This window comes from Antechinus flavipes, chromosome 2 (assembly GCF_016432865.1).
Source record: "Antechinus flavipes isolate AdamAnt ecotype Samford, QLD, Australia chromosome 2, AdamAnt_v2, whole genome shotgun sequence".
NCBI classification, from domain to species: Eukaryota; Metazoa; Chordata; class Mammalia; order Dasyuromorphia; family Dasyuridae; genus Antechinus; species Antechinus flavipes.
In genome coordinates, this window is record NC_067399.1 from 498,495,221 (window position 1) to 498,520,851 (window position 25,631).

General features: G+C 35.5%; 1 protein-coding gene across 2 annotated transcripts in view; it reads left to right on the forward strand.

The window, feature by feature from the left end:
• Positions 1-24,171, forward strand: part of STXBP1 (syntaxin binding protein 1) — a 95,577-nt gene extending 71,406 nt beyond the window's left edge. Inside the window, exons 11-20 of one of the 2 annotated variants that reach the window (XM_051980041.1) lie at positions 763-823; positions 1,644-1,709; positions 2,441-2,521; positions 5,754-5,892; positions 6,736-6,845; positions 7,940-8,041; positions 10,345-10,430; positions 12,118-12,272; positions 13,969-14,092; positions 22,036-22,135. In XM_051980041.1, coding sequence (XP_051836001.1) covers positions 763-823; positions 1,644-1,709; positions 2,441-2,521; positions 5,754-5,892; positions 6,736-6,845; positions 7,940-8,041; positions 10,345-10,430; positions 12,118-12,272; positions 13,969-14,078 — 910 coding nt within the window. In that variant the 3' untranslated portion in view covers positions 14,079-14,092; positions 22,036-22,135. Of the gene's footprint in view, positions 1-762; positions 824-1,643; positions 1,710-2,440; positions 2,522-5,753; positions 5,893-6,735; positions 6,846-7,939; positions 8,042-10,344; positions 10,431-12,117; positions 12,273-13,968; positions 14,093-22,035 lie in introns of both variants that reach the window. The other variant, XM_051980042.1, reaches the window with a different exon arrangement.
• The last annotated feature ends 1,460 nt before the right edge of the window (positions 24,172-25,631 follow it).

Below are 25,631 nucleotides of genomic sequence, written 5' to 3' on the forward strand. Positions count from 1 at the left end.
CCCAAAGAAATCAAAGGCAAGAGAAAAGAATTTATCTGTACAAAATATGTTTTAGCAGTTTTTTTATGGTGACAAAGAATTGGAAATTTAGGGGAGATTCATTAGGTAAGGAACGTCTGAACAAGTTGTGGTGTATGATTGTGGTGGTGTACTATTATGCTGTAGAAAATGATGAGGATGGTTTTGGAAAGACATAAAAACTGTATAAACTGAGGCAAAGTAAAGTGAGAACAGATCATTATGCACAGTAACAGCAACAGTATGATGATGAGTTGTGAAAATCTTGATTACTCTGAGCAATATTGATCTAAGACAATTCCAAAAGAGTCATGACGAAAAAAATGCTATCCATTTCCAGAGAGAGAATTGATGAACTCTGCATGCAAATTGAAGTACAATGTTTTCCCTTTATTTTTCTTGTCTTTTTTGAAATATAGATAATTATAGGAATCTTTTTGCATGATTTCACATGTGTAATTGATAGCAGATTGCTCGCCTTCTGAGTAAATGGGGTAGGGTAAAAGGGAAGGAGAGAATTTTGAATTCACAATTTAAAAAGAAAAATGTTTCAAATAATAAATTGGAGATATTTTTTAAAATTAAAATAAATAAAAAAGACTGGAAAGATATGGAATGAGAGCAAAAGAATATTATGTCAGGATTTGAATGCCAAACACAGAATTTTGTTGAGAAAGAACACAAGCAAGCGCACAGTATTTTTATGACATAGGCATTCTATAACAACTACTTTCTCTTTTCCAGGGAAGTCACCCGTTCTCTGAAAGATTTTTCTTCCAGCAAAAGAATGAACACAGGCGAAAAGGTGAGCTTATCATTAATGCTCAGATGTAATTTAAATTAATCCTCAATTTTCCTTTATTTTAGTTGGGTAAGAAAGTAGAGAGAATACAAACGTACAGACTTGTGATCACATTAGATAGGTTAAATATTTATTTCTGTTTATATCTAATTTAATAAATTTCTGAATTTAAGTTCTAAATTGTCTCCTCAGTGACTAAGCCTAAATAGTTTCCTTTTCATTGCCCTGTAATCCAGTATTTGCTCCTTGAATCATTCTGGGAAAAGTAAAGAGAAGCTGTAATATTCTTGTCAAGACAAGAAATGAAGATATTAAATTCTCATTATCTTGGACTTTTTTTTTACTACTTTTTAACTTGTGGTTATATCAGTGGACAAACCTATAGAACTCCTGAGAGTATCCTTTTCTGTAGAGTGAGACCAGGCTTTCATGTAAGCATTTATTAATAATAAATAATGGTAAATTTTTGTTATTGAATCGAATGATCCAATTAAGAATTATTTTATATGTTGAGGCATAAACGGTTTACTCCCTAAATCACAAATAATATTTCTCATTGCTATCAAATATTTTGGACTTTAGATGGCTTCTCAAAGATGACTACAGTATTTATATAATTTTCAAGCTAAAAATTAGAACTTCCATAAAATCTTGTCCATAGATGACTGCTTCCTCAAATTAAAAAGTTTATGTTGTTTCACAGAACCACAGAATTTGAAAATAAGCACTATCATATATTGTGCAGAATGATATTAGAAAACTATTTTACAGAAACAATATGTAAATAATATAGACAAAACACTGTGCTTTTGTTTTCTCCTAGACCACTATGAGGGACTTGTCACAGATGCTGAAGAAGATGCCTCAGTACCAGAAAGAACTTAGCAAGGTATGATGATTTGAAAGCCCCAGTGAATCACCAGTAGAGCTATTTTCCTTAATAAACTATATTTCTATAATTTTTCTATTGGAAATGCTTAGAAATTTTTATTTTCAGAGGTTTTCTAGTAAGAAACTATTTAGAATGGAGGCAGAGATGCATTAAAAACAATCTGTGGTGTCATAAAGTGACTCCTGAAGCAATTGTTGGTGAACTCACTGTATTCTTTTGTACCCCTTTTGTACCCCTTTCTTTTGTCTCTTCTTTTTTTTCCCTTTTTTCTCTCCTTTAAATATGTAGTAGGCTTGTCAGTGGCAAGTAGTGGCACTTTCAGGCATTGCTTTGTCCCACCATGGTGTTAATAGAACTAAAGAATTTGATAAACTCTACAGTAGGGAAAATTCAGAGAAAGAGTATATAATAGCTATTTTATTAATGAGTGTCTTAACCACTGAATGAGAATATAGTTTTTGTGATTTTTCTTCCTAGTGCTTATTGTAGTTATAGCATAGTTATGTTCAGGTCTTAGATTTAAGTTAGCATTTTGATAGTTTTGTCTACTTCTAAAAACTGAATTATACGCTGAAACATGGCATTTTTCTTTTGAAGTGGGACACAATTTGCAATTGGAAAGTTCTGTTTCCCTGTTTTCTTTAGCCCGAGTAGTTGAAGTTTTGGAATGTTTATACTAGTCATTTATTTATGTAGCATTGTTCATAGCATTGTATTCTCCTTTATAGTATTCAACTCATCTGCACCTCGCTGAGGACTGTATGAAGCACTACCAAGGCACTGTAGATAAACTCTGCCGAGTTGAGCAGGTAGGCCTTTTTAAGCCTCTGGCAAATTCTTTATTCTATGCTTTCATCCAAATCTTAACTTTTGATCTTCAACATTCTGCAGAATCATGGGAAATAGACTAGGTGATGTAGTCTCTATTCTCTGGACCCAATACAGTTCCATTCTCAATGGTAGGACCTGAATTGGATTGGAATGCTGTGCTGTGCTATTCTGATATTGCATGTTTGATTCCTTCCAAATCTACTAAATGGCCAGATGTGTGAACTTAGTAAGCAGATGTTGATAGTGCTAGTTGAATTTCTTTTATGAATTTGGTTTTGCTTTATCTTTCTATTGGAACCTGATCAGCTCTCAAAGACTAGAAAAAAGTGTGTGGCGCGTGCGCGTGTGTGTGTGTGTGTGTGTGAGAGAGAGAGAAAGAGAGATACAGACAGACAAAGTCAAGATGGCGGAAAGTAGACAGGTCTTTATCTGAGTTCTTCCTGGCTTCCCTCAGAATCAACATCATATCAAGGCTCTGAATAGGTTTTGGAGTGACAGAACTCACAAATATTTGAGTGCAATAAATTTCTAGCAGAAGATATTTTGGAAGGACTTCAAGACAGGTCTATATTAATTGGGCAGGGGGGAAGGTGGCTCAGCGCAGGTACAGTGCAGGGTGGAGAGGCTTCTATGCACCAAGAGACTCTCCTGGGAGGCTTTTAGCCAAGATACAAGAAATGTTGGCTACTCTATTTTGGTTCAGAAGTCAGTAGCTATGAGACCGCCAACACAACTACAGAAAGCAAATAGTGAGTCTCTGAACCCTAGGATAATGAGTGAAACTTGGCCATGCTTACCCAGCTATGGGAAGGAAGCACCAGCCTCAGGGCAGTGTGAAGTTGTGTTTCCTGTAGAGAAGCTTGGGGCAATCTCCTCTTTGCCCTAAGAACAGACCTCAGTCTTTAAACATGAGCAAAAAAGCAAAAAGATCAGACTTCCAAACCCTGAGGAAACTAAAGGCAAAATGTCTCCAGAGGAAGCCTCAAAGAGTGATATGAATTGTTCTCCAACTCCAAAGGTTATCTTGGAAGAATTCAAAAAGTATCTTAAAAGAGATATAAGAAAAATGGGTAAAGGAAATGAGAGTTTTGGAAAAGGAAATTGCCTGAATAAAATCACTCCTTAAAAAATAGATTTGGCAAAATGGAAAAAGAAAACAATTCTTTGAAAAAGAATTGGTGAAATGGAAACAGAGAACAATTCCCTAAAAATGGAGTTGGTGAAAATGGAAAAAAAAATCCAATGTACAAAACAACTCATTTAAAATTTCAATTGGTCAATTGCAAAAGCATCTAAAAAAACTAACTGAAAAAAATAATTCACTAAAAATTAAAATTGAGCAAATGGAAATGAATGACTCAATGAGACGTCAAAAATTGGTCAAATAAAACAAAAAAACTGAAAAAATAGTAGAAAATCTAAAATATCTCATCAGAAAGACAATTGACTTAGAAAATAGATGCAGGAGATACAATCTAAGAATTATTGGACTACCTGAAAACTACCATGAAATAAAGAGCTTGGACAAAATCTTTCAGAAATCATCTGGGGGGTAGGAGGAGAAAAGAAGCTACTAGCAAGTTAGAGGGACTAAAAATGAAACTTAGAATTTAGATTTCTGATTTGCCACCAGTTTGTAACAATTTGTAATTTTCTTTCTTCTTACAGAAAATTGGGACAACTGTATTAATCATTTCTCAGCATGAATGACATGTAATAATCATGTCATCTAAATATGATGTTATTAAATTAACACCAGCCTAACCTAAATGCACTCTTAGTTTCCAAAGAGAGATTCCAGAGAAAGAAAGGATCCTTGAGAATATCTTAAATCCTTGTGTATATACCCATTTATAATTTCACAGATTGGAAAATACTGAGATTGGAATCACTTTGGAATCAATATTTGCCATCATATTCTAGGATTCAGAGAATCCTAAAATTGTATAGTCCTTGAGTTGAAAAACCTCAAAAGTCATTTAGTCCAACCTTACCCAAAGAACGCATACTATCTATAGTCAGAGACAAGGACTATAACAGATCAGGCCCTTGGGAAATTGCTTAGACCATCTTATGGGTGAAAAAAACTTAAAGATTTAGGGTCAATGTTAAATCAGAAGTATATTCAGTGACTCATTTGTCACAGATGTATTGTATTCCAGGCACTATGCTAGGTACTGGGGATACAAAGATAAAAATAAACCATTTTATTGGGGGAGACAATGTGTATAAATATAAGTATATACAGAAAAAATAAAAGGTATATTTTGGTAGGGGTAGAATCTGACAGCTCGGGGAATCAGGAAAAGATTCTTTAGAGGGCATTCCTCAACAGAGTTCTAAGAATCAAAAATGAAGTGAATATGAATGCTACATAAGGGGGAAAGGAGCAGTTTTCAAGTTAGTCTGTTAATCCTGGGACACCAAACTATTGTTTCAAAAAAAAAACCAAACCTTAATTGTCCTTTTTTTTTTCCTTTTTTTTTTTATTTTTTATTTTTTGCTGAGGTGATTGGGGCTGACTTGCCCAGGATCACACAGCTAGGAAGTGTTAAGTGTCTGAGACCAGATTTGAACTCAGGTCCTCTTGATTTCAGGGCTGGTGCTCTATCCACTGCACCATCTAGCTATCTCAGAGCTTAATTGCAAAGAAAAAAATGTTGAAGATTCAGAAACACTTGAGGCATAGAAATAAAACTTTTCTGAAAAGAGATTTTGTTCCAACATGAAATCAAGCTATATTTGAATTACCAGGAACAGGCAGGCCAACACAGGAATGTCAGCCTCATACCAACCAATAACCCAGCCACTCATGTGATAAGTATATCCCAAATTTCTGTGGTTTCTGTGCTCTTTTTTGGAAAGGGAGTTTTGTGAGGAAGCTCAACTAAGATGGAACTGCTGCATAAATGGAACTCAGCTGAAAGGATGGAAGGCTCTGGCAACAACTAACTTTGTAGATAATTTTTGTCTTCTTATTGCCTTGGAAAGTGACATTTGTTCTTCTTTTTTGAGATTTGGCCAACACTCTCTAATTCCATGGAAAAGATTATTTTATTAGAGTGTGATATTGTAAGTTTAGTCATGTCTCCTTAAACTATGCATCTCTACAACAAAATTTATCTCTTCAAGGCCCTATTATTGAAGTGTTAAAAGCTATGACTGAGAAAGTCACCATTAAGATATATATATATATATATTTTTTTATAGGACCTGGCAATGGGCACTGATGCTGAAGGGGAGAAGATCAAGGACCCCATGAGAGCCATTGTTCCTATTCTATTGGATGCAAATGTCAGTACTTATGACAAGATTCGCATCATTCTTCTCTACATCTTCTTGAAAAATGGTAGGAGTTGGAAGGATAACAGACATTTTTAGGAAAAATAGAGAATAGAAATTGGCACTACCAGGACTTGGAGAAGTGAGGAGGGGAGAAAATAGTTTGTCAGCTATAGAAGATAAAAGGGAGATATTTAGAAATAAGCAGTTTTTACTTTTTGAAAAAATATATCTCAGATTTAGCTCCCATTAAAGAGCTAAAGCAACCCTGATAATTTGAGTATATATTAATAATACATATGTAGAGAAATGGGTAATAATGGAGTTTGAGGAAGTATGCAGATAGTGCCTTAATCAGTTCCATATTTACTAGGTATTTAATTTAAATCTTAAATTCATTCTAATTCTACTTCCACATAACCATTTTTATCCACATTTGAGTATTCCTAGTGTAGAATATAAGTACTAACAATAAAGCTGTCCTCTCCAGAACTAGACTAGCATGTGTATAGGTGGAGGAAGAGGAGAGGAAGAATTATTAAAATGCTAGAGCTATGTGGGAATAGTAAAAAATTATAGAGAAGTTAAACTAATGAACACTTGTGAACTGAAACAGTAGTGATGTCCTACAAATATTTCATCTAGTCTGTAGAATATTGGAGACTGGAATTTAGATTAATTAGTTTTAACTATAGTCACTGACTTATAACCTTGAACACCACTTTTAAATTGAGTATGTTAATTTTTATTTCCTAGTCTCCCCACAGAGGTTTATAAGAATAAAAGATTAATGTTTGTAAAAACATTAGGAGTGAAAAGAGGTCTCCTAAGTTTTTTAAGTGTTTGGTTATTCTCTTATAAATCAATATGGTTGGTCTTATGGTTGGTTTGCATCTTGCTATTCTTTTAGGAATTACTGAAGAAAATCTGAACAAATTGATTCAGCATGCACAGATTCCCCCAGAGGATAGTGAGATCATCACCAATATGGCTCATCTGGGAGTGCCTATCATTACAGATGTAAGTTTCTTACCTCTAAAATTCTTAGGGATTGAGTTCCTGTACTGAAAATATCAGTGGTGAGGTTTGTGACATTGCTTGTTTTAGGGAAGAGTGATGGATTGCTCAGGCTCAGCAGCATCTGTAATAACAAAACCAGAAAATTCAAATCAAAGAATTTTACTGATATTGATCCTGAAATTATTTATCTTCTGAACTGTTGAAAATTCTTGACAATAGTCTTCAGTCTTAAGAGCATCTCCACAAGGAAGTGAGGGCTTCTTAATGTATTCTATAGGACTGTACTCAAGTAACCATTGGATCTTAAAGAACTTTGAAGAACACTTCAAAAAAAAATCCCTGTGAACTTAGCTTTTCAGACTTACCTACAATACATTCATATATATTACATATATGTGTATGTATGTATCTTTACCTCTGTGCAGTTTGCTAGAGCACAGTACAAAATGCCAGGTAACTGTATAAAAACAAAAACATGATCTCGCAGTTACAGACTGCCCCTGCCCTTGTCTCATCCCATGACAAATAGTATGTGTTTTCAAGACAGTTAGTCAAGTATATCTGAACCATGACAATCCAACTTCAATGGTGAAAAAAAAAACCAAGTGAAAATATGGTTTCCTAGTGATGATGAGTCAGTAGTATCATCTTTGTAGGTAATGGATAATGTATTATTATTGGTTATCTGCTTGTGTTTTTTAAAGACTTTACCAAGTGAATTACATTTCTTATTGCTCAAAATTCTGAAGATGTGATAAGTGGCTATGGGGTCATCTTAGACTCAGTAGCACCTGGATAATTCAATTAGAACATCACAGTCAGGTTCCTTATAGGTTCTCAAGAGGGATACATTTGAAGCAATTCCCTTTTAGCAGTTTTACATAGAGGCTGATCATCTTTAAATAATCTGTCACAATCATTCATTCTATAGGAGTCATCCACTGATAATAGCTAGCGAAAAAAATCTTTCTGGTCTTGGGTTCAAAGCCAAAAACACTATAGCTTCCTCTGAATTCTCCAAATGCAGAGTCCTCTATGATCCAATTCAACATAAAAGTGGGCTTCTGACTTAGAAATTAATCTTTTGTTTTCAGTCTACTTTGCGTCGCAGAAGCAAGCCGGAGCGGAAGGAACGCATCAGTGAGCAGACCTATCAGCTCTCACGTTGGACTCCAGTTATTAAAGACATTATGGAGGTCAGTGATAAGTGATACGCTGCATGATTCGTGACTTTTTTGTTGATAATTCAGTTTTCTTTCTTACTTAGTAGTTGATGCAAGATTAAATACCCAATGACCATGAAATCTTTTTCATGATGACTTGAATCCAAGGATACATGAATCTTTCACCTGATTCACACTTAACCTACTCATTTCTTAAAGAATAGCAGCTCCCAAATTGTTATATGTTTGTTCAAAAAATCCCTATTGCTCATATGAACTTGCTTATATTAGTTTTTCATATAAACTTGTTTTCAAATCACAGAGGCTCAGATAATGACATTTTCAAAACAAATATATAATATATAATAATATGATATAAAACAAATATATAAATATGTCCTCAAGTTTAGAAAAACAATAATAAAAGGCAAGTATGGCGTGTTTTATTTATGCTTTGTTAGCTGATAGTATTCATTTAGCAAACATCTTAGTGCCTATATGTGTAAGAAGCTATTCTAAGCATGAGAAGTCAAAGATGAGAAAAAATACAATCCCTGACCCTTAAGGCCTTTGGGAATGAATCCTACATTTACACGAGCAAATATGATACAAAGTACAATTTGAAAATGTGTTTTCAGAAAATTCGAAATAAAATAAATTACTTAATTGGAGAGATGAGAGGTAAAGGTAAGCAAAGACCTTATTTAAATATTCCATAAGCTTGGTGGTTTTGAAAGAGAAGGATTTTAATACAGATGAAGACATGCTTTTCTGCTGTGATGGTTAAGTCTACTCAAGGGTAGAGAGGTCAGTGAAGACATTGTTCTAGTAGTCTAGAATCCTTCCAAGAACACAAGAGGAATCCTAAAAGATCTGGGAAGTGATTTGAGGTATTCTTTAATTTTGTATCTAAGGAATCTGGGGCCCAAAGAGATGAGAAATAAAGTAACTTAATCAGGGTCACAAAAAAAAGTAGTGTCAGTGTCAGGATTAGAAAGTCCTGGAAATTCTAAAAACAGTATAAGCAATTGGAGAATAAATTATTTCAGTCAATTCTATTTCATAATAACATCATTAATATTTTATAACCAAACCCTAATCTAAAAAGATACAGAAAAGATTGCTACAACATTATTTGGACCACTGCCATCTATATTGTTCTTCCTCAAGAGCTAACTGCCCTCAAAATGTTGTTTCTCCTGACCAACTAAAGATGTCATAGGAGATATACCTGTAATAATAATTATTTCCATTTTTATAGCATTTTAAATTTTACAAAATGATTTCCTCATAACATCCCTTGAGTTAAACATAAAGCTTGAGAATTATAATCCATACATTTTAGGTAAGAAAATTTTATGATGCACTCTATCATTCTTTTTTAACTCAAATTACCTTTAATTTATATACATATGTGTCTGTGTGGGGGGGTAGAATTCAAGTTTGTTTAGGGCCTCAATCATTTCATTTTTGTCTTTATATCTCAAGTGCCTAGCACAGTGCTCTGGAGCTAGGAGATACTTAATATATATATATTTGTTGAAATGAATTAAATTTGATGAGCCATTCTGCTGTTTAAAACAACAACAAAAAAAAAACAAAAAAAACAGTTTCACTAAGCCAAAAATAGAAGCTATTTATGTGAATGTCAAGTTATGTTTTTGTGACACACATGCGCTCTTTGTCTCTGCTGTTTTAACTTCTTTTTAAATCTTTGCTAATTAACTTCCCCTCTCCTGATCCACTACACAGAGTTTGTTGCTGTTGTCTTGACTTTTAGAAGAAGTAACATGAATTTTTAGGCAGCAAGGGGGAGAAACCAGGCATTGGATAGTACACCCATTTAGATAATTCACTTCTTAGAATCTCCTGGGGTGTGAGGCTTTCCCTTCATGAAAAGCACTTCATCTGTCCTCTTGCACAAGAACCTGTTGTGATCTCTTGGATTGAATGTTTTACCCATGTGACTTGTCCCTTCATTTTCTTCTGGGAATCCTTCTTTCTTTCCTTGTCTTTTCACTACTATATCTTCTAACCTTCCATAGAAAGTAAAAGGAGAATAGAGGCAAAAAAGAAAGAAAACTATTGTGGAATCTTAGGGGAAATAATTTTCATTGCTGAAAGAATATATCAGCATAGATTATGCAAGAATTGCCACAGACTTAGCCATGAACCCAAATGCCATAAAGAGAATGTTGAATAGATATAACTATATGTTTATAAATATGTATATACACATGTGCTTCATATATGTATATTTATACACACACACACACACTTAAAATTTAGACAATCCAGGTTGAACAAACTGATTTTTCTGTCTCTTCTCTTTCTAGGACACTATTGATGATAAACTTGATACCAAGCACTACCCCTATATCTCTACTCGTTCATCAGCTTCTTTCAGTACCACTGCTGTCAGGTATGTAAAAACATTTAAAGGAAAAAGTAGAGAGAAAACTGTGTCCATTCCTAGTGAAATTCCATCTGTATAATCATTCTGTTGTTAAGGTATAAAAAGTGGAATGTCATCTATTTGGAGTATTTTTCCCATGATTTTTTTACTTTGAATAAATAAAGTTAATGAAAATGTAGATTAATTAAATATAGGACATAGTTGGAAAGTTACTATGCATGGTAGTGATATTAAAAAACCACACCAATAAAACATTTCACAATGTGTGTGGGAAAGGTAGTGGATAAAAGCTGGTATTGAAGCCAGACAGACCTTGGTTCAAGTTCTGTTTCTGACAACTATAGACTCTATATCCCTTTGTAAGTGAACCTCAGTGTTTAGGAACTCAGCACCTCAGTGCTTCTCCTAAGACTATATATTGCAGAGAGGGCGCCACCCTGCCTGGGTTGAGAATATCCTTCTCAAGGAGTTCTCTGTATGAAATCATGGGAATGTTTCCTATCTTTATTCTTTCAAGGCTTGTGTCATAGTGACTTCCATTCACTAACTAGTGTTTAGTGCTCAAAACACCTGACTAATGTCAGGTTATGTTCTTGTGACTTTTCAGAGCATTATATGTGTTCTATTCTTCCATGACCTCTTATATGAATGTTCTTTCAATAGTTCTAATGTTTTCCATTTTTATCTATTTGTACATTCAGGATTCTGTTTTCACTTAGCTCTAGAATCTAGCCAAATAGATTTAATATTTAATGATGTCAACATGTAACATTTCCAGATTTTCACTCCTTTGTTATCCTTATCTATTTTGTCTCTTTTGTCTTTTAATTCCTATGTCCCAAAAGTATGTTTGTCTTTCCTGAGAAAAGACAATGGGCCCTGGAAAACCTTGTAGTGGCTATGTTTCTTCACTTTTTTCTGTTATTATGATAGTTTCAGTTGTCTTGAGAAGAATCAATTATGGGTAGACAACCTGTGTCACTGATACTGCAACATAGCTAGCCTCTGACACCTTGTTAGTGCTATCTTATCACTTCCCATCATATACACCTCTTTTTTTCTCTTTTTCTCTGTTTCCCTTGTCTTTGCTTCCTTTACCTCTCATCTTTCTTTACTATTTTCTGTCAGCACCTTGGACCTTCCCATGGCACCTCAAAGCATTACTTACTCTTTCTGATATTATTTGATTTTTTAAAAGGTTTGTGATTTCTATATCAGCCAATCCTGGATTAAAATCTAAGATTCCAACTATGTTAGACTGATTAAAAGCCAAAAACCATAGTTGTGTGATACAAAGAAGGTAGACTAGTGCTGGAGAAAGTGATTTGGATATCTATAGCTGGCCAAGTAGGACATTGGTAAAAGAATGATGGAAAAAACATCAGATTCTAAATAACCATTACTTTCACATGCCTAAGGGTATCAGCAACATCTAGAATTGGGACAAACTATTTGGTATCAAAACCTTTCATTTTTAATGGCTGTATTCTTTTTGCCGGGGGACAGATAATGTTTTATTGAATACAAATATATATATAAAGAATAATGACAGATCAACTCCTGGGAGATAATGTTAATTCTTAAAGCACAAAAGCATGTTATATATTTGTAACTCTGTCTCCTTCAGTAACTGTCTATGTCTATGCATACATGTACAATACATATACACACCTCTCTTTTCTTTCTTATCTAGTGCCCGTTATGGACACTGGCACAAGAACAAGGCTCCTGGTGAGTACAGAACTGGTCCTCGCCTCATCATTTTCATCCTTGGGGGTGTGAGCTTGAATGAGATGCGATGTGCGTATGAAGTGACACAAGCCAATGGAAAGTGGGAGGTGCTAATAGGTAAGTAGGGTAATATTTTCCATTGGGAAGGGGGTATTTCCATAGCAATCTCTGACACCATCCCATGCTTTTGTGTTTCATTCAACCTTTCCTTCTCCAATCTTCCTGTAAAATCTAATTTCTAGAACACAATATATGAAAGATATTTTAAGGAAGGGTGCAAGGGTTCCTTGACTCATTATTCTTCAGTTAAGGGGAAATATCTTATTATATGCAGGCAGTTGTTAAAAATGGGACATGAAGCATTATTGCTTAATTTTGTCAAGGATTTCCCTTTGACTATATCAATATAAATTCGTATGAAGTAAAACAAACTTCTTCCTAACCCATCAGTTTCCAGATCTATTACAGAAAAACATGAGATTGAATTCTTCACCACTGTCCAGTGCTCACTGGTGTTTCCAAAATCAGAAGGGAAAAAAGTTCTTTGCCAAAAAAACCCAAAAAACCTTTCTTCTCTCAGGCTTTCAGGAGCTCTTGTAATCTCCCAGAATTGTTCAGCTGTAGAATTTAAGTTGAAGAAACTCATTTTCTTATCAAAATGGAATGGAATTTTCTCTGGCTTATTGCTCAGTAGTAATCCACTCCATCAGTATATACTCCACTAAAAGTAATACTTTTTTTTACCTCATACCATCCAGCCTATGACTGAGCTCCTTTTAAAAACAACATTCATTAAAATGAAACTTCGGATAGTATTCCAAGTATGTTAGATACAGGAATACTTGTCACATTGGGAGAGGAATTGCATTCAAATCACTCTCTCATTCAGAACTCCTTTACTGTCCATTCATATACGACCTCTCAAGGTAGTTGCTAGATTAGGTTAAGCACTAACCTGAATTAGTATGTAAAGTTTATTTTTCCCAATATGTTTCTACTTTTATTGCCTCTAAGGATAGTTCTGATACTCATGTGAACAGTATGTAACTAAAGAGGAAAGATATATGTTGCATTTCTATACCAGGATAATTGAATTCCCATATTTGCCAGACCTCTAAAGCAAGCAGGCCAGAAGGCAATATCAGTTTTGGAATATCTGATCTGAGATCTGTTAAAAACTGATAGTAATTATTTCTAAGAGTGTCTTGTTCTACTTGATAGAAAAACTCAATTGCTTGATAGTCTTTTAGTATATGTGCTACCGAAGCAAGCACATGCTTGATAGTCTTTTAAAATAGACTATATACCTCCTTGTCCTTTCTAACCCTTCTAAAACTTCATTTGTCTGATCAATTTTTTCTCACTGAAGTTTGCTTTTAGATTGTGTAAATGTTCTCATTGATATGTAATATCTAGTAATAACATGTTTTTGATTCTCTTTTGTAATTGGTGCATGAGTGTCCTTTGAAGATAACCAAATAATGTTCCTTCGGACAGAAGCTGTTTACTGCTGGGCCTTTGTATTAAATCATTTTCCTTGCAATAGAGTCTTATTTGAAGTAATCATTTGGGAATTGAGAGCTTGAGTTTACCAAGTAAATTTCGGGGGAGGCCTAGCATGGACAGCAGAAGGTCCTTTATAAGAGCTCACCTAATAATGCATGCTATATCATTTTCTTAGATATTCTTACCATCTTTGTGTGTCTCTTGCTTTCTTCACACATCATCAGTTGCATAAAATATAGGCCTAAGTTGGCATGTTCCTTTAACATACTTCTGTTCAAGCAGTCAGCTGGCCTCTGTTCTCCCACAGGTTCTACTCACATTCTTACTCCCACCAAATTTCTCATGGACCTGAGACACCCCGACTTCAGGGAGTCCACTAGGGTATCTTTTGAGGATCAGGCTCCAACAATGGAGTGAGAGCCAGAAACAAAGTAAAAGCAGCTTATTAAAGAAAAGAAACTCTTCTATTCTGAAGGGTTTTCTTTGATTATTCCGTCACTCTTTTTCTTTTCTTTTTCCTTTTTAGTTTATTTTTTTATTTGGTTTTCTTTTAAATAGAAAATGCTTGCAGTTCTTAACACCGATTGAAAATGTGTCCAGTGCTGCCTTCACAAACTCCCACTATGAAATTCTCTCTGGGCCCAATCTTGACAACATCCTCACATCTTATTACCTGCTGTTCAGTTTAGAAAACTGAAGTCCACTGATTTTTAATTTGAAAATTAACTGATTTGAATTTCAGCACTCTTAGAGGGAGCTGGAAGTTAAACAGCAACTGAGTTACAATGCCTTAGCCTCCAAGCCCAGGGTGGGTTTATGGGCATTGGGCAAGCCTCTGAGAATCTATGAACTTTTGAGTGTATAGAAATTAATTAATAGAAATTAATATTTAGTTTAGTAAAATAAAGCAGATTAATACAAGGCTGGTGGGTTTATTGAAATTAAAAAAATAAATAATAGAACCTAAGTAGATGGTAGAACTGGTACGTGTAAATTTTTTTTTCTGTGATAGACACTTATCATAATTTTTAAAGACCTGTGACCTGGGGTTATAGCCTCTGTGTACTTTAGTGATGCTGAGTGGTGAATGGAGTAGTTTCTCATTTTATAATGTTCTTCTGGGAAAGTAGTACTTTTCTGAATATTTAATTTCTCAATATTTACTCTATTTTTCTTTTTTTGTCCTATAAATAGTTTTTCAATTGCCTTGAAGATTTAAAGATCTTAGTGTCAGTGTTCTCTTGGCTACATATATATATATGTATACACACACACACACACACACACACACACACTTACAAAAAGTCCTAAGATGAACAATCAATTCTCAGTTGTTTTAAAGTATATTGTTGATTTGGTGATAATCCAAATTCTTTGCTTTTTCTCTCTTTTCCTTAAGCTGGAATATGGAAGAAGTCATATTTGAAACTCAAATATGTCTTATTGTTTAATAGTAGTTGTAATAAAATATTTGGATTGGGGGGGATACTGGGTTTTTTCTCTTTGTTTCAATTGTGTCTACTTTCCCCACTTTTCTTTAACAAAAATAACTGAGTTTTGAATTGAACTTTGTTTCCCAAATCCTAATGGATGAAAGTGTGCAAAAACCACATTTAAGGGTAGAGTCAATATGTAGGGGCTTAGATGTTTATTTGACAATTGGATCTAGGTTATCTCATTTAATACCATTAAGTCTCTCTGCTCCCTCCATTTCCAATCCATATTGAGGTTGCCCCCAACACTATAATCACCCAAAACACTAAGTGAAAAATTATATTCTTAAACCTATATCATGCCACTCAGTCAGTAAAACATTTATTCTGTACCTGCTATCTACCAGGTACTGTGCTAAACAGTGAGAATACAAAGAAAGCCAAAAGATAATCCCTGCTCTTAAGGAGTGAACAGTCTAATAGTGTAGACAACATGCAGACAACTATGTAAGTAAGATCGATTCAGGATAAATTGGAAATAGCTAACAGAGGGAAGGCACTGGATTTAAGGGGAATAGGAAAAGACTTCCTGTGGAAGTTAGGATTTTATTTTGTACTCAAAGGAAGCCAGGGAATCTAGGAGGCAGAGTTGAGGAGGGAAAACATTCCAGGCATGGGAGGTAGCCTAGGGAAATGCCCCAAGTGGGATGAGGGAGTTTCTTGTTCAAGGAACCACAGAGTGGTCAGTGTCACTGGATCATAGATTATGTGAGGGGATGTAAGACTTAAGAAGACTGGAAACGTTGTTGGGGAGGACAGGTTATGAAGGGCTTTGAAAGCCATATAAAGAATTTCATATTTGACTTGGAGTGATTGGGAATCTTTGAAGTTTATTGATGAGGGAGGGGAAGGGGACATTAGCTTTGGAAAGATTAGCTAAACAGCTGAATGGAAGCTGAATTGGAGTTGGCGAACTTGAAGCAAACAGACATCCTCCTTCCCCTTCCCCCCCAAGAAAACTCTTGCAATAATTCAGACTTGAGGTAATGAAGGCTGTACTAGAATGGTGGCAGTGTCACTGTAGAAAAGGAAGCTCATTCAGGAGACATTGCAAAGCTAAAAACTATAGGCCTTGGCAAGTGAGAGGAGCTGGGGGAGAGGTGAGAGAATGTGGTTAGAGAGTGAGTTTAAATAAAGAATGCTAAAACAATGATTCTGTGTTGTTCAGTCATGTTCCCATTTGGGGGTTTTCTTAACAAAGATACAATAAGCCATGTTAGCTTCTGCAGGTCACTTTATAGATGAGGAAATTGAGGCAAACAGGGTCAAGTAACTTGTGAATTTCTGAGGCTAGATTTGAGCTCCCAAAGATGAGTCTTCCTGACTCCAGGTCTGGCCCCCTATCCATCATACCACCCACATGCCCTGTATTATTTTTTTAAAGATTAAAAATATTTCCTTTGTTCTCTAGCCACATGAAAAATCCAATTACATGGAACTGTTCTTCTCTCACTCTCATCTTCCTCTCAGTGGGGGTCAAGGGTCTAGCTCTGGCTTGAATGATCCTCAGGTAAACCATTTCACTTCTGGGCCTTCAAGGCTTCACTCTGAGATGAGAGTTAAATTCAGCAACCTCTGAAGTTCATCCCAACTTTTAAGTCTGCAATCTTGTGACTGTGGGGATTGAGCTATTAAGGCTGGAAGCTTAAGTAGCCATAGCAAGCCATAAAACAACCCCCAACCTTGAAATAGTGAGTGTAAAGAGTAGTGGTCTGGAAATTAGGAAATGTGGAGGCTGTATTTGTTTCTGTCACTGACCTTATAGTGCCTTCTTAGGCAAGACAGTGTATCACCTGGCCTTACTGCCTTTGTCTGTAAAATGAAGAGGCCAGGCTAAATGACTTCTGAGGTGCTTCCCAATTTTAATCCCATTAAACCCTAACATTCTGTAATTCTTTGTCAAACTAAAATAGAAAATAGAAAATAAGGCCACTACCATCAATTAGATAGATAGAAACTATCTATTAACATTGTCTCTGTTTTATTATATTTTTCTTTATTTTTTCCAAATATATCCCAGTTATATTGTAATCTAATTCAGCTGGTACTCAGGATTGTTGTGGTCCAAGGGCCCTAGGTGTTGGACTTTTCTGCTGTAATTCAGTTTCCTTTCATTCATTCATGTAGTTATATAGACCTGACATTTTTCATAAAATTCCACTTAAAATGTATTACTTTTCAGTGAATTTCAGATAATAGTTCTCTCAGTTAGATCACATTAGAAGAGTATTACAAATATGTTTATCTCTATTGTATCTCTGAGCTGTTCAGAAGTGGTGTGGTTTTTAAGATAGAGGTTGGCTTCCAATTCTCATCATTCTATTACTCAATTTTCCTAAGTTTGACAGGATTCTGAGACCACAGACAGTGTGAAAATAGATTATCATGATCCTGAAAAACAGGGATGGTTATGTTATTGGTTCATGGGTAATTGTCTTAATTTTCTTTCCTCTAATAGGCTTGAAAATGGGAGCAGTTATTTTAAGCTTAAAATATAGACATACATTGATGAGTTCTTAATCAGGGATATATAGTATGCAGATGGCAAGTAGGTGGATAGCATTTGCTGTAAGTTATATTTTAAGATTTTGGGGGTGGTGGGTGTTAGAACTGTTCTTTATAGCTATGGTGAATAATTTGTAGGATTAAAGCAATTCTTCTCAGAGTTTCCAAATTTTTAAGATTTGAATTTTGGAAGATAGGCACAAGGAGTAAAAATTCATTGATTCTGATAGCGATTTATTAGGATTTCTCTTGGGACATATAATTTTCTGTCTTAGAAGGAACTTTTCATTTGCTGAGTGGATCTTTTTTTTTTTTTTTTTTTTTTTTTTTTTTTTTTTTTTTTTGCTAAACAGTCTGCAGAAATCTATAGCTGTCACCAGAGCACCTGAGAAAATTTTGTATTTTCTGCTTCTAAAATGATTTGGGAGGTTGTGTGTATTTTTTTAGGAACATTACAGAGAAAGCATATTGCCATGAACTTTTTTGGGGCGAGGCAGTTGGGGTTAAATGACTCACCCAAGGTCACAAGCTAGGAATTGTCTGAGGCTGGTTTTGAACTCAGATTCTCCTGATTTCAGGGCCAGTGACCTTATCTACTGTGCCATCTACCTGCTTTATTGACCCTGATTGGGTAAGGAAAATAGTTGTAATCTGATATGCCTCTTTCTTGTGTTGGTTGTCCTAGTGACCAAAAATTAGACTAAAACTTAATTTGCCTTTTTTTCTCCTCCTAAATTTTAGTTATTAAAAATATTTAGAAGTAGAAAAGATAAAGTTTATAATAAATTACTATGAAGCCATAATCCAGGCAGGCATTGTTTGTAAGTTCTTGAGTCAGAGTATCAATTATCTTTTGTTTCTTTTCCTTGTTGTTCTGTACTAGAGCTAATTTAGCCTTTGTGTTAATGAGAGAGTCAACTTGGATATTTGAACCCATAAGTAATGGCCCAGCCTCATTTCATTTCCACATCTTATCATATAGTTTGACAAGTCAAAAAAAAAAAAAAAAGATTTGATTTGATCCTGTACTCTGTGTAACTACATTGAATCTATAAGTGATGGCCTAGCCTCATTTCATTTCCACTGAATATCTTTCTAGATAGTTTGACAAGTCAAAAAAAATTTTTTTGATTTGATCCTCTACTCTATAACTTCATCATGAAGAGCTTACTGCTTGATGAAAAGGCTAAGAGATGATTAGAAGCAAAATTAAGAGAATTGGGGGGGGGGTCTGGATAATCTCAAAAGCATCCTCATTAAATTGTCATTTTGGGAAATACTGTATTTTTCATTGGGTTTGTGTGTATATTTTAAAAATGATTTTATAATATATCTATCCTTATGATAAGGTTATTATTATTAATTTTTTCAAGTTTTTTTCAGTGAAAGTCAAATAGGAGCCTGAAATCTGAATTCAGGAGCTACCATTTACAAATACTTTGCCCAGGTCTAGAATGAATATATTAAGCTTACTGCCCAGAGAAGAACAGTTGAAAACTAGAATTTTGTGGGTGTTGCACTTATTCCTCAAACCTTTAGAACAGTTAAAGACATTTGGATTTGTTTCAGGACATAAATAGAATGAATTTGGTGGGTGTAGACCTAGTTTTTGTTTATCTCTGTCCTCATCCCAGTGTCTTCAAATTACTTAAGATAAAAGTTAACCTCAAATCAGGAGAGTGACTTTAGTGTTTGAACTGTAGCATCAGGAATCATAAAACCTGACTTAAAATCAACTCTGCTTAAATAGCATTTCCTTAGGCTTCAGTTTCCTCAGTCTATAAAAAAGAGTTAATATTTGTAAAACTTACCTCACAGGAATGTTGTGAGTATCAAATAGGATGATGTTTACAGTATTGTATAAGCCATAAGTCAGTATATAAATAAGAGTTAATTACAGTATTATAGAGGAGCATTAGCAAGGTCACTTCTGATTCTGAATTAGAATTAGAATGGCATAGGGGAATTAAGAGACAAAAGATCACATAGATCAAGACCTTAAATATCTAAGTTTTTCAGCAAATCAGATATTTGCAAAGATGTATTTAATAATTTATTTGACTAGAGCTTAATGCTGCTAACTCAATGGGCTACCCTATGGGTCATTAACAGTCTCAATTATAAACTTGGAGTATAAAACAAAATAGAATTGTTCATAATGTTTTTGAGTAATGAGTACCTAAGTATTACCAACAAAAAGTATTAAACCCAATCCAACTTAGGAGTTTCAAAACTAATTACTAGATGACTTAGATTGATTTGAATGAATTGGTAAAGAAAGAATTGGTTAAAGGAATTTTATATATCTGACTTATTTCTGTATTTCAAACAGGCTCCTCCTGGTTTTAGCCATTTAAGTTTTAGCCAAAGATAGTTAAGAGTAGGAGCTCTAGCTAGGCAAGGGGATTCACTACATAATCACTTCTGGTCAACAACCAGTACCAGAAAAATCTTAATTTAGGAACCCCTAGCTTTTGTATTTATGATGAAGCAGCTGTAGAGAAAACTAGGTGGAAAGATTTCCTGCTCTGTTTCAGTGAAAAAGTCCTTGTAGATTGTTTTCTTTCTGCAGTAAAGTGCTTCCTTAATGAAAACAATTGTGGAATCATTCACATTCACAACTTTAAAAAAAAAAAAGTACATTGACGGCTTTGGGTTGACTAAAATGAAGTCATGCCTGTTAAGCACTTTACACTTTAAGTGTCATAAATGTCAGTTACTATTTTTAGTCTCAGATCTGCCACTAGTATGTAACCTTGGATAAGTCACTTAAACACTGCTTCTCACTTTCTCTATTTGTAAAATAAGGATCACAATAGCTGTCTTTCCATCTCTCTCGGGCATGTTAAGGGGATCATAGGATCATAGATATGAAAGCATTTTGGAAGAAGGAGCCCTCTAAAAATATCCAGTAGCATTTCTGAAATTGGTGTCTTCAGTTTGCGTTATCCCAGATTTGTAGATCAGTGAGTTAGTGTTAGTTCAGTGTCTTGAGCAGAGCATTTTTTTCAGTCAATGTTGGAAGTAGCAAGAATTGATAGAGGAAAAAACCTGACTACCTAGAATAGTGTACCACAAGCTAGAAGAGGCTTCTATTGAGAATGGGTCATGCAGGATTTCTCCTTCTCTGCCTTTTCCCATTTCCAATATGTCCCTCCTTCTGTCAGCCCCCTCCTTGTGCCAGTCCCTAGACTAGCCAAGGAGGCAGGAGCTAGCTAGTTGGAGGCACTTCTGCTCTATCAACAGTTGCAGGACCACTCTCTGAGTGTCAGAAAAAGGCATAAGGACCCAGGATCCTGCTAAATAACTCATCTGCCAATTTTGGGGATTAAATCTGGCTTCCAGTAGCTTTCTCTCCCTCCTTACACCTATGATTGCCCTCTTTCCTTTCCCCATGTCTCTTGGGAGGCACATTTTCAAGTACGGACAGCTTTTATTTCCTTCTCTCCCACCCAGGATATCTTTCTTTGAAGCCCACTGCTGCATGCATGCAGTCCTCATGCTCCACACACCACTCTGCTGCTCGCAATCACTCCTCTTCTGTTTGGTCCATGTCCAAACCACACAATCCATGCATCTTTTTTTAACTTCACTTAGATCTCTCTTTCTCTCTCTCTCTCTCTCTCTCTCTCTCTCTCTCTCTCTCTCTCTCTCTCTCTCTCTCTCTTAAAAAAGGCCTTCATTTTTTAATTTTTTTTTTTTTGCAGTAGAAGTATAAATAATTCCATTAGGCTTAAATTTTTGCAAGCATTTCCAATCTCTAACAATGCGCGATATCTTCAAGGTAAGACCTCAGGTACTCAAGCTCCCCTCCCCTGCACACCTGAGGTCCCACCAACAATTTCCTGGTGGCACCTATTATTTGGATCTCAGAGAGTGCTCGTCCCCTCCCAGGTCCTTGAACTTGTCAGCTTCTTCCCCCACCCTATCACTAGCATTCTTCCCCATGTAGTATTTGGTATTTCTTCAACAACAACCAAAAACTATATAAAGCCCTCCATTCTGACTTCACTGTGGTAATCAAAAGAGGAATTGCCATAGAGTCAGTGTTTCACAGAGTCAAAGACAGCATATGTTGAGCACCTTAATTGGAAACAAGCTTTGCTCCTGGGTGTGGTCCCAATTTCTGCCTGAACTAAGGAGTTCATTCTTTCTCCCACAAAAGCCTCCCAAAAATATTTTGACGCTGTCCCTAACCCAGACCCTTCCAAACCTTTATTTCATCAAGACCAGGGTGGGGGTGGGGGTGGAAAATCTGCCTGTGCCCCTTATGTAGCAGGTCCAGGTAGCTATAACTGAAGAACAGAAAGCTGTTTGAAGGCTGGTGTCTTCCTTAGAGGACTCACTTTGTTTTTCTTTTAATCTGCCTTCCCTAGGAGCCACGCACATCCTCACCCCACAGAAACTGCTGGATACGCTGAAGAAACTGAATAAAACAGATGAAGAAATCACCAGTTAAAATAACCAAACAACCCCTTCCAAAAAGTGAATAATCTCTATGGCTCTTGGCAGCTTCCTACGGCTGGTCTTAGATGTTACTTTGCAGTACCCGTTCTCATTTTCCATCAATCCCCACTGCACGCCCTGGCTTTCCCTTTTTGGTCTTGTGTTTGATGAAGTCTTCTTCTTGTTTAAAACAAAGGGAAATAATGCATTGTGTCTTTATAAAAGAGAGCAGAATTTATTTGCATCTTTTAAAAAAATTCATTTTCAAGTGATGCACTGCTAATGAGATTTTCAGATTGTGATGACTGGACACCTCCTCTCTCTTCCTCCCTCCATTATGTATGGCATTGTGACCTTATTCCCACCCCAGTGCAACATGAATGCTCTCTGCTTAAAAACAGATAGGTAGAAATTTGGTTTTTAAATGTCCTTTTTTTTCCCCCAGGGTTGGGGGTGGATGCAGGTAGAATTGTTGCCATTCTTGTTGGGCATTTTTTCTCACTGTAGAGTTTTCTGTGTTCTTGGAATATGTTAAAATGCAGATTGGTACCTTGTCCTTTTTCCACTCTCCATTCCTCATTGTTTCTTTTGATCCAGATGTACTTGAAAATAGAGATCAGGTGACATCTGTTTGGTCTTGTGGAGAATATAACCTTCCACTTTACTCAGCACCTGATGTCTCCCAGGGGTACAGCTACAGTTCCAGGGTAGGGCTGTCCAAGGCTGGAGCACCAGAGAGTTATCACTTCCTTTTTCCAAGGGGAAGATGACCTTGGTGCTACCACACCTATCCTTTGAAACCCTGCACTATTTAGACAGTGCTTTGTAAATTCAAGGAAAGGATGTGGTTCTCATTGACACTTCATATTTATTCAAAAAGAAAAACTGTGTTCTTCGAATTATACATTTGTTAGTCAACCGAACCAAAACCATAGTCTTATTTAATCTTCTTAGGAGTTCAAAATGATGTGGACCCCAAATTCCCTTATCTAGGCATACCTGCAAATGATAACTACCTAATTCTTACTAGGTCAAACTTGGAGAAAATAATTCCACAAAGAAGGATCCTTGAGTCCCAAGATTTAAATATATTCACTTATCTGAAGAACAGGGACATCAGATAAATTATTGATGTAGGTTCTGTCTGTAGCCCCTATGCCTGGTGAACCAAATCCCTTTCCGGATATTCTCAGTTTCATATACAATAATTGATTTTCCATAGTGTGAGTTCAGATGACATCATGCTTTTGAGAATTTTAAAAATGCAGATAAGGCCATTTCCACCTTGCATTAAGCTTAAATCTGAAACAAAAGGCACTCTTACCATTAGTCTGGAGGCTCTGTGCCGCTTTGCATTCATCCCTGCCTCGTGCACACTATCCGTTTCTGCCATATTGTCCGGTAGTGAAATGTTCTGGCAGTGGGAGTCCCCTGGTTCCCCAGGCCCAGCAATCCCTCACCCTTTCATCCCAGCCGATTGTGTGTATATTACTTAATGTGTCTTGTGATGTTGTTGCAAGCTTGATGTATGGTAGCTTAATTGCAAGCCTTCTTCCTTTCCTTTCAGATGACTTTCTTCTCTCCCTCTTAGATGCATTATGGTGTTTTCTTATCTTAAGGCATTGAAACCTTCCCTTTGCACTGAGAAAATTAACTCTGTCCCTTCTTCGTTTTCAGATTTGTCTCTTCCATCCCTCCTTTCCCTTTTTGAAGCTGTTTTTTCCCCTTTAGGGCAAAAGCTATAAACATTTGCACTGATTTTTTTTTTAAGCTTTGATTGCCCTTGGTTTTATTTCTCTTTCTTCGAAATAGCCGTGTACATGCTTTGGAATCTTGTTTTAGACATTGTTTTTCTTTTCTCTGTTGGTTATTTATATGAAAATAATTTATCAAAAGGAAAACTTAAAAAAAAAAAGCTAGTCTGTCTTGAAACTTGTTTACCTCGAATTTATTGGAATCTCAATGTTTGAAAGTGTTGAAGCACAAACATGTATCATCTCTATATCTGTTCTTCTGTACTAAAGCACTCAAGTCTATGAAATAAATAAGCTCCTATTCATGGCGCACGGAAGTGACTCCTGGTTTTATTTGACTTTTGGAATAGAAATGGGCAGGTTTCTTTTCTATTGCTGCCTTGAGTGGAGGAAATTGTTATACTGGGACATATACCAGTATTCTCTTCCTCTTTTCAAGAATGGAGTTGTTTATCATACTTTACTTTTAGTAAATCTCTCTAAGCTCACTCCATAAGATTAGTCATAAGATCTGCAATATCAGCCGAGCCCTTTACATAAACTATTTTTTTTTATTTTGTTAAAAAATAAATTTCTATTAAGCATAAAATGGTTGGTTACATCCATAGTACACATGATACTGTCTTCTAATTTTCTAGGGAAATATTTATGGAATACATTAATAACTTTTATTTTGGTATCCAAAATCCCTATTTAAGCAATTGATCTATAAAACAATTTGTAGGTTATTTCTAGCTTCAAATTTCTATTATACTTTCTTTTTTTTAAAATAACTTTTTATTGACAGAACCCATGCCAGGGTAATTTTTTACAGCATTATCCCTTGCACTCACTTCCATTCTAATTTTTCCCCTCCCTCCCTCCACCCCCACCCCCAGATGGCAAGCAGTCCTTTACATGTTAAATAAGTTATAGTATATCCTAGATACAATGTATGTGTGCAGAACCAAACAGTTCTTTTGTTGCACAGGAAGAATTGGATTCAGAAGGTAAAAATAACCTGAGAAGAAAAACAAAAATGCAAGCAGTTTATATTCATTTCCCAGTGTTCTTTCTTTGGGTGTAGCTGCTTCTGTTCATCCTTGATCAATTGAAACTGAATAAGCTCTCTTTATCGAAGAGATCCACTTCCATCAGAATGCATCCTCAAACAGTATCATTGTTGAGGTATATAATGATCTCCTGGTTCTACTCATTTCATTTAGCATCAGTTCATGTAAATCTCACCAGTCCTCTCTGTATTCATCCTGCTGGTCATTTCTTACAGAACAATAATATTCCATAACGTTCATATACAATTTACTCAACCATTCTCCAATTAATGGGCATCCATTCATTTTCCAGCTTCTAGCCAATACAAACAGGGCTGCCTACATAAACTATTATGTCCCTTGTATAGAATGCTTCAAGTTTTGTTGACCACATACTATGAAGCAGGAACCTTTATAAACATTTTCAAAGTAAAGATTCATGCCATAATAGTGTCTTCATGAGGTCTGATCACATTACAAGTTAACATGGCCTATCTCATCTTCCTCTATTCTCACACCTATGTTATCTCAAGTTATAAAATGATTTGTAACAAACCTTTTTAAAACTAGAATCTGTTTGATTTATATCCAATCTTTTAGGTTCTTTTTGATTTAAATTTGTTTTCTTGCCTTTTAAGGCTTTGGGCTAGGGTTTCAAGTGGTTTAAGTAGTCTGTTTACTGAAAAGTAGAATTCAGTTTAAGAGTTTGAGAAGCCCTTTATTTATTCCCAATTATTTTTC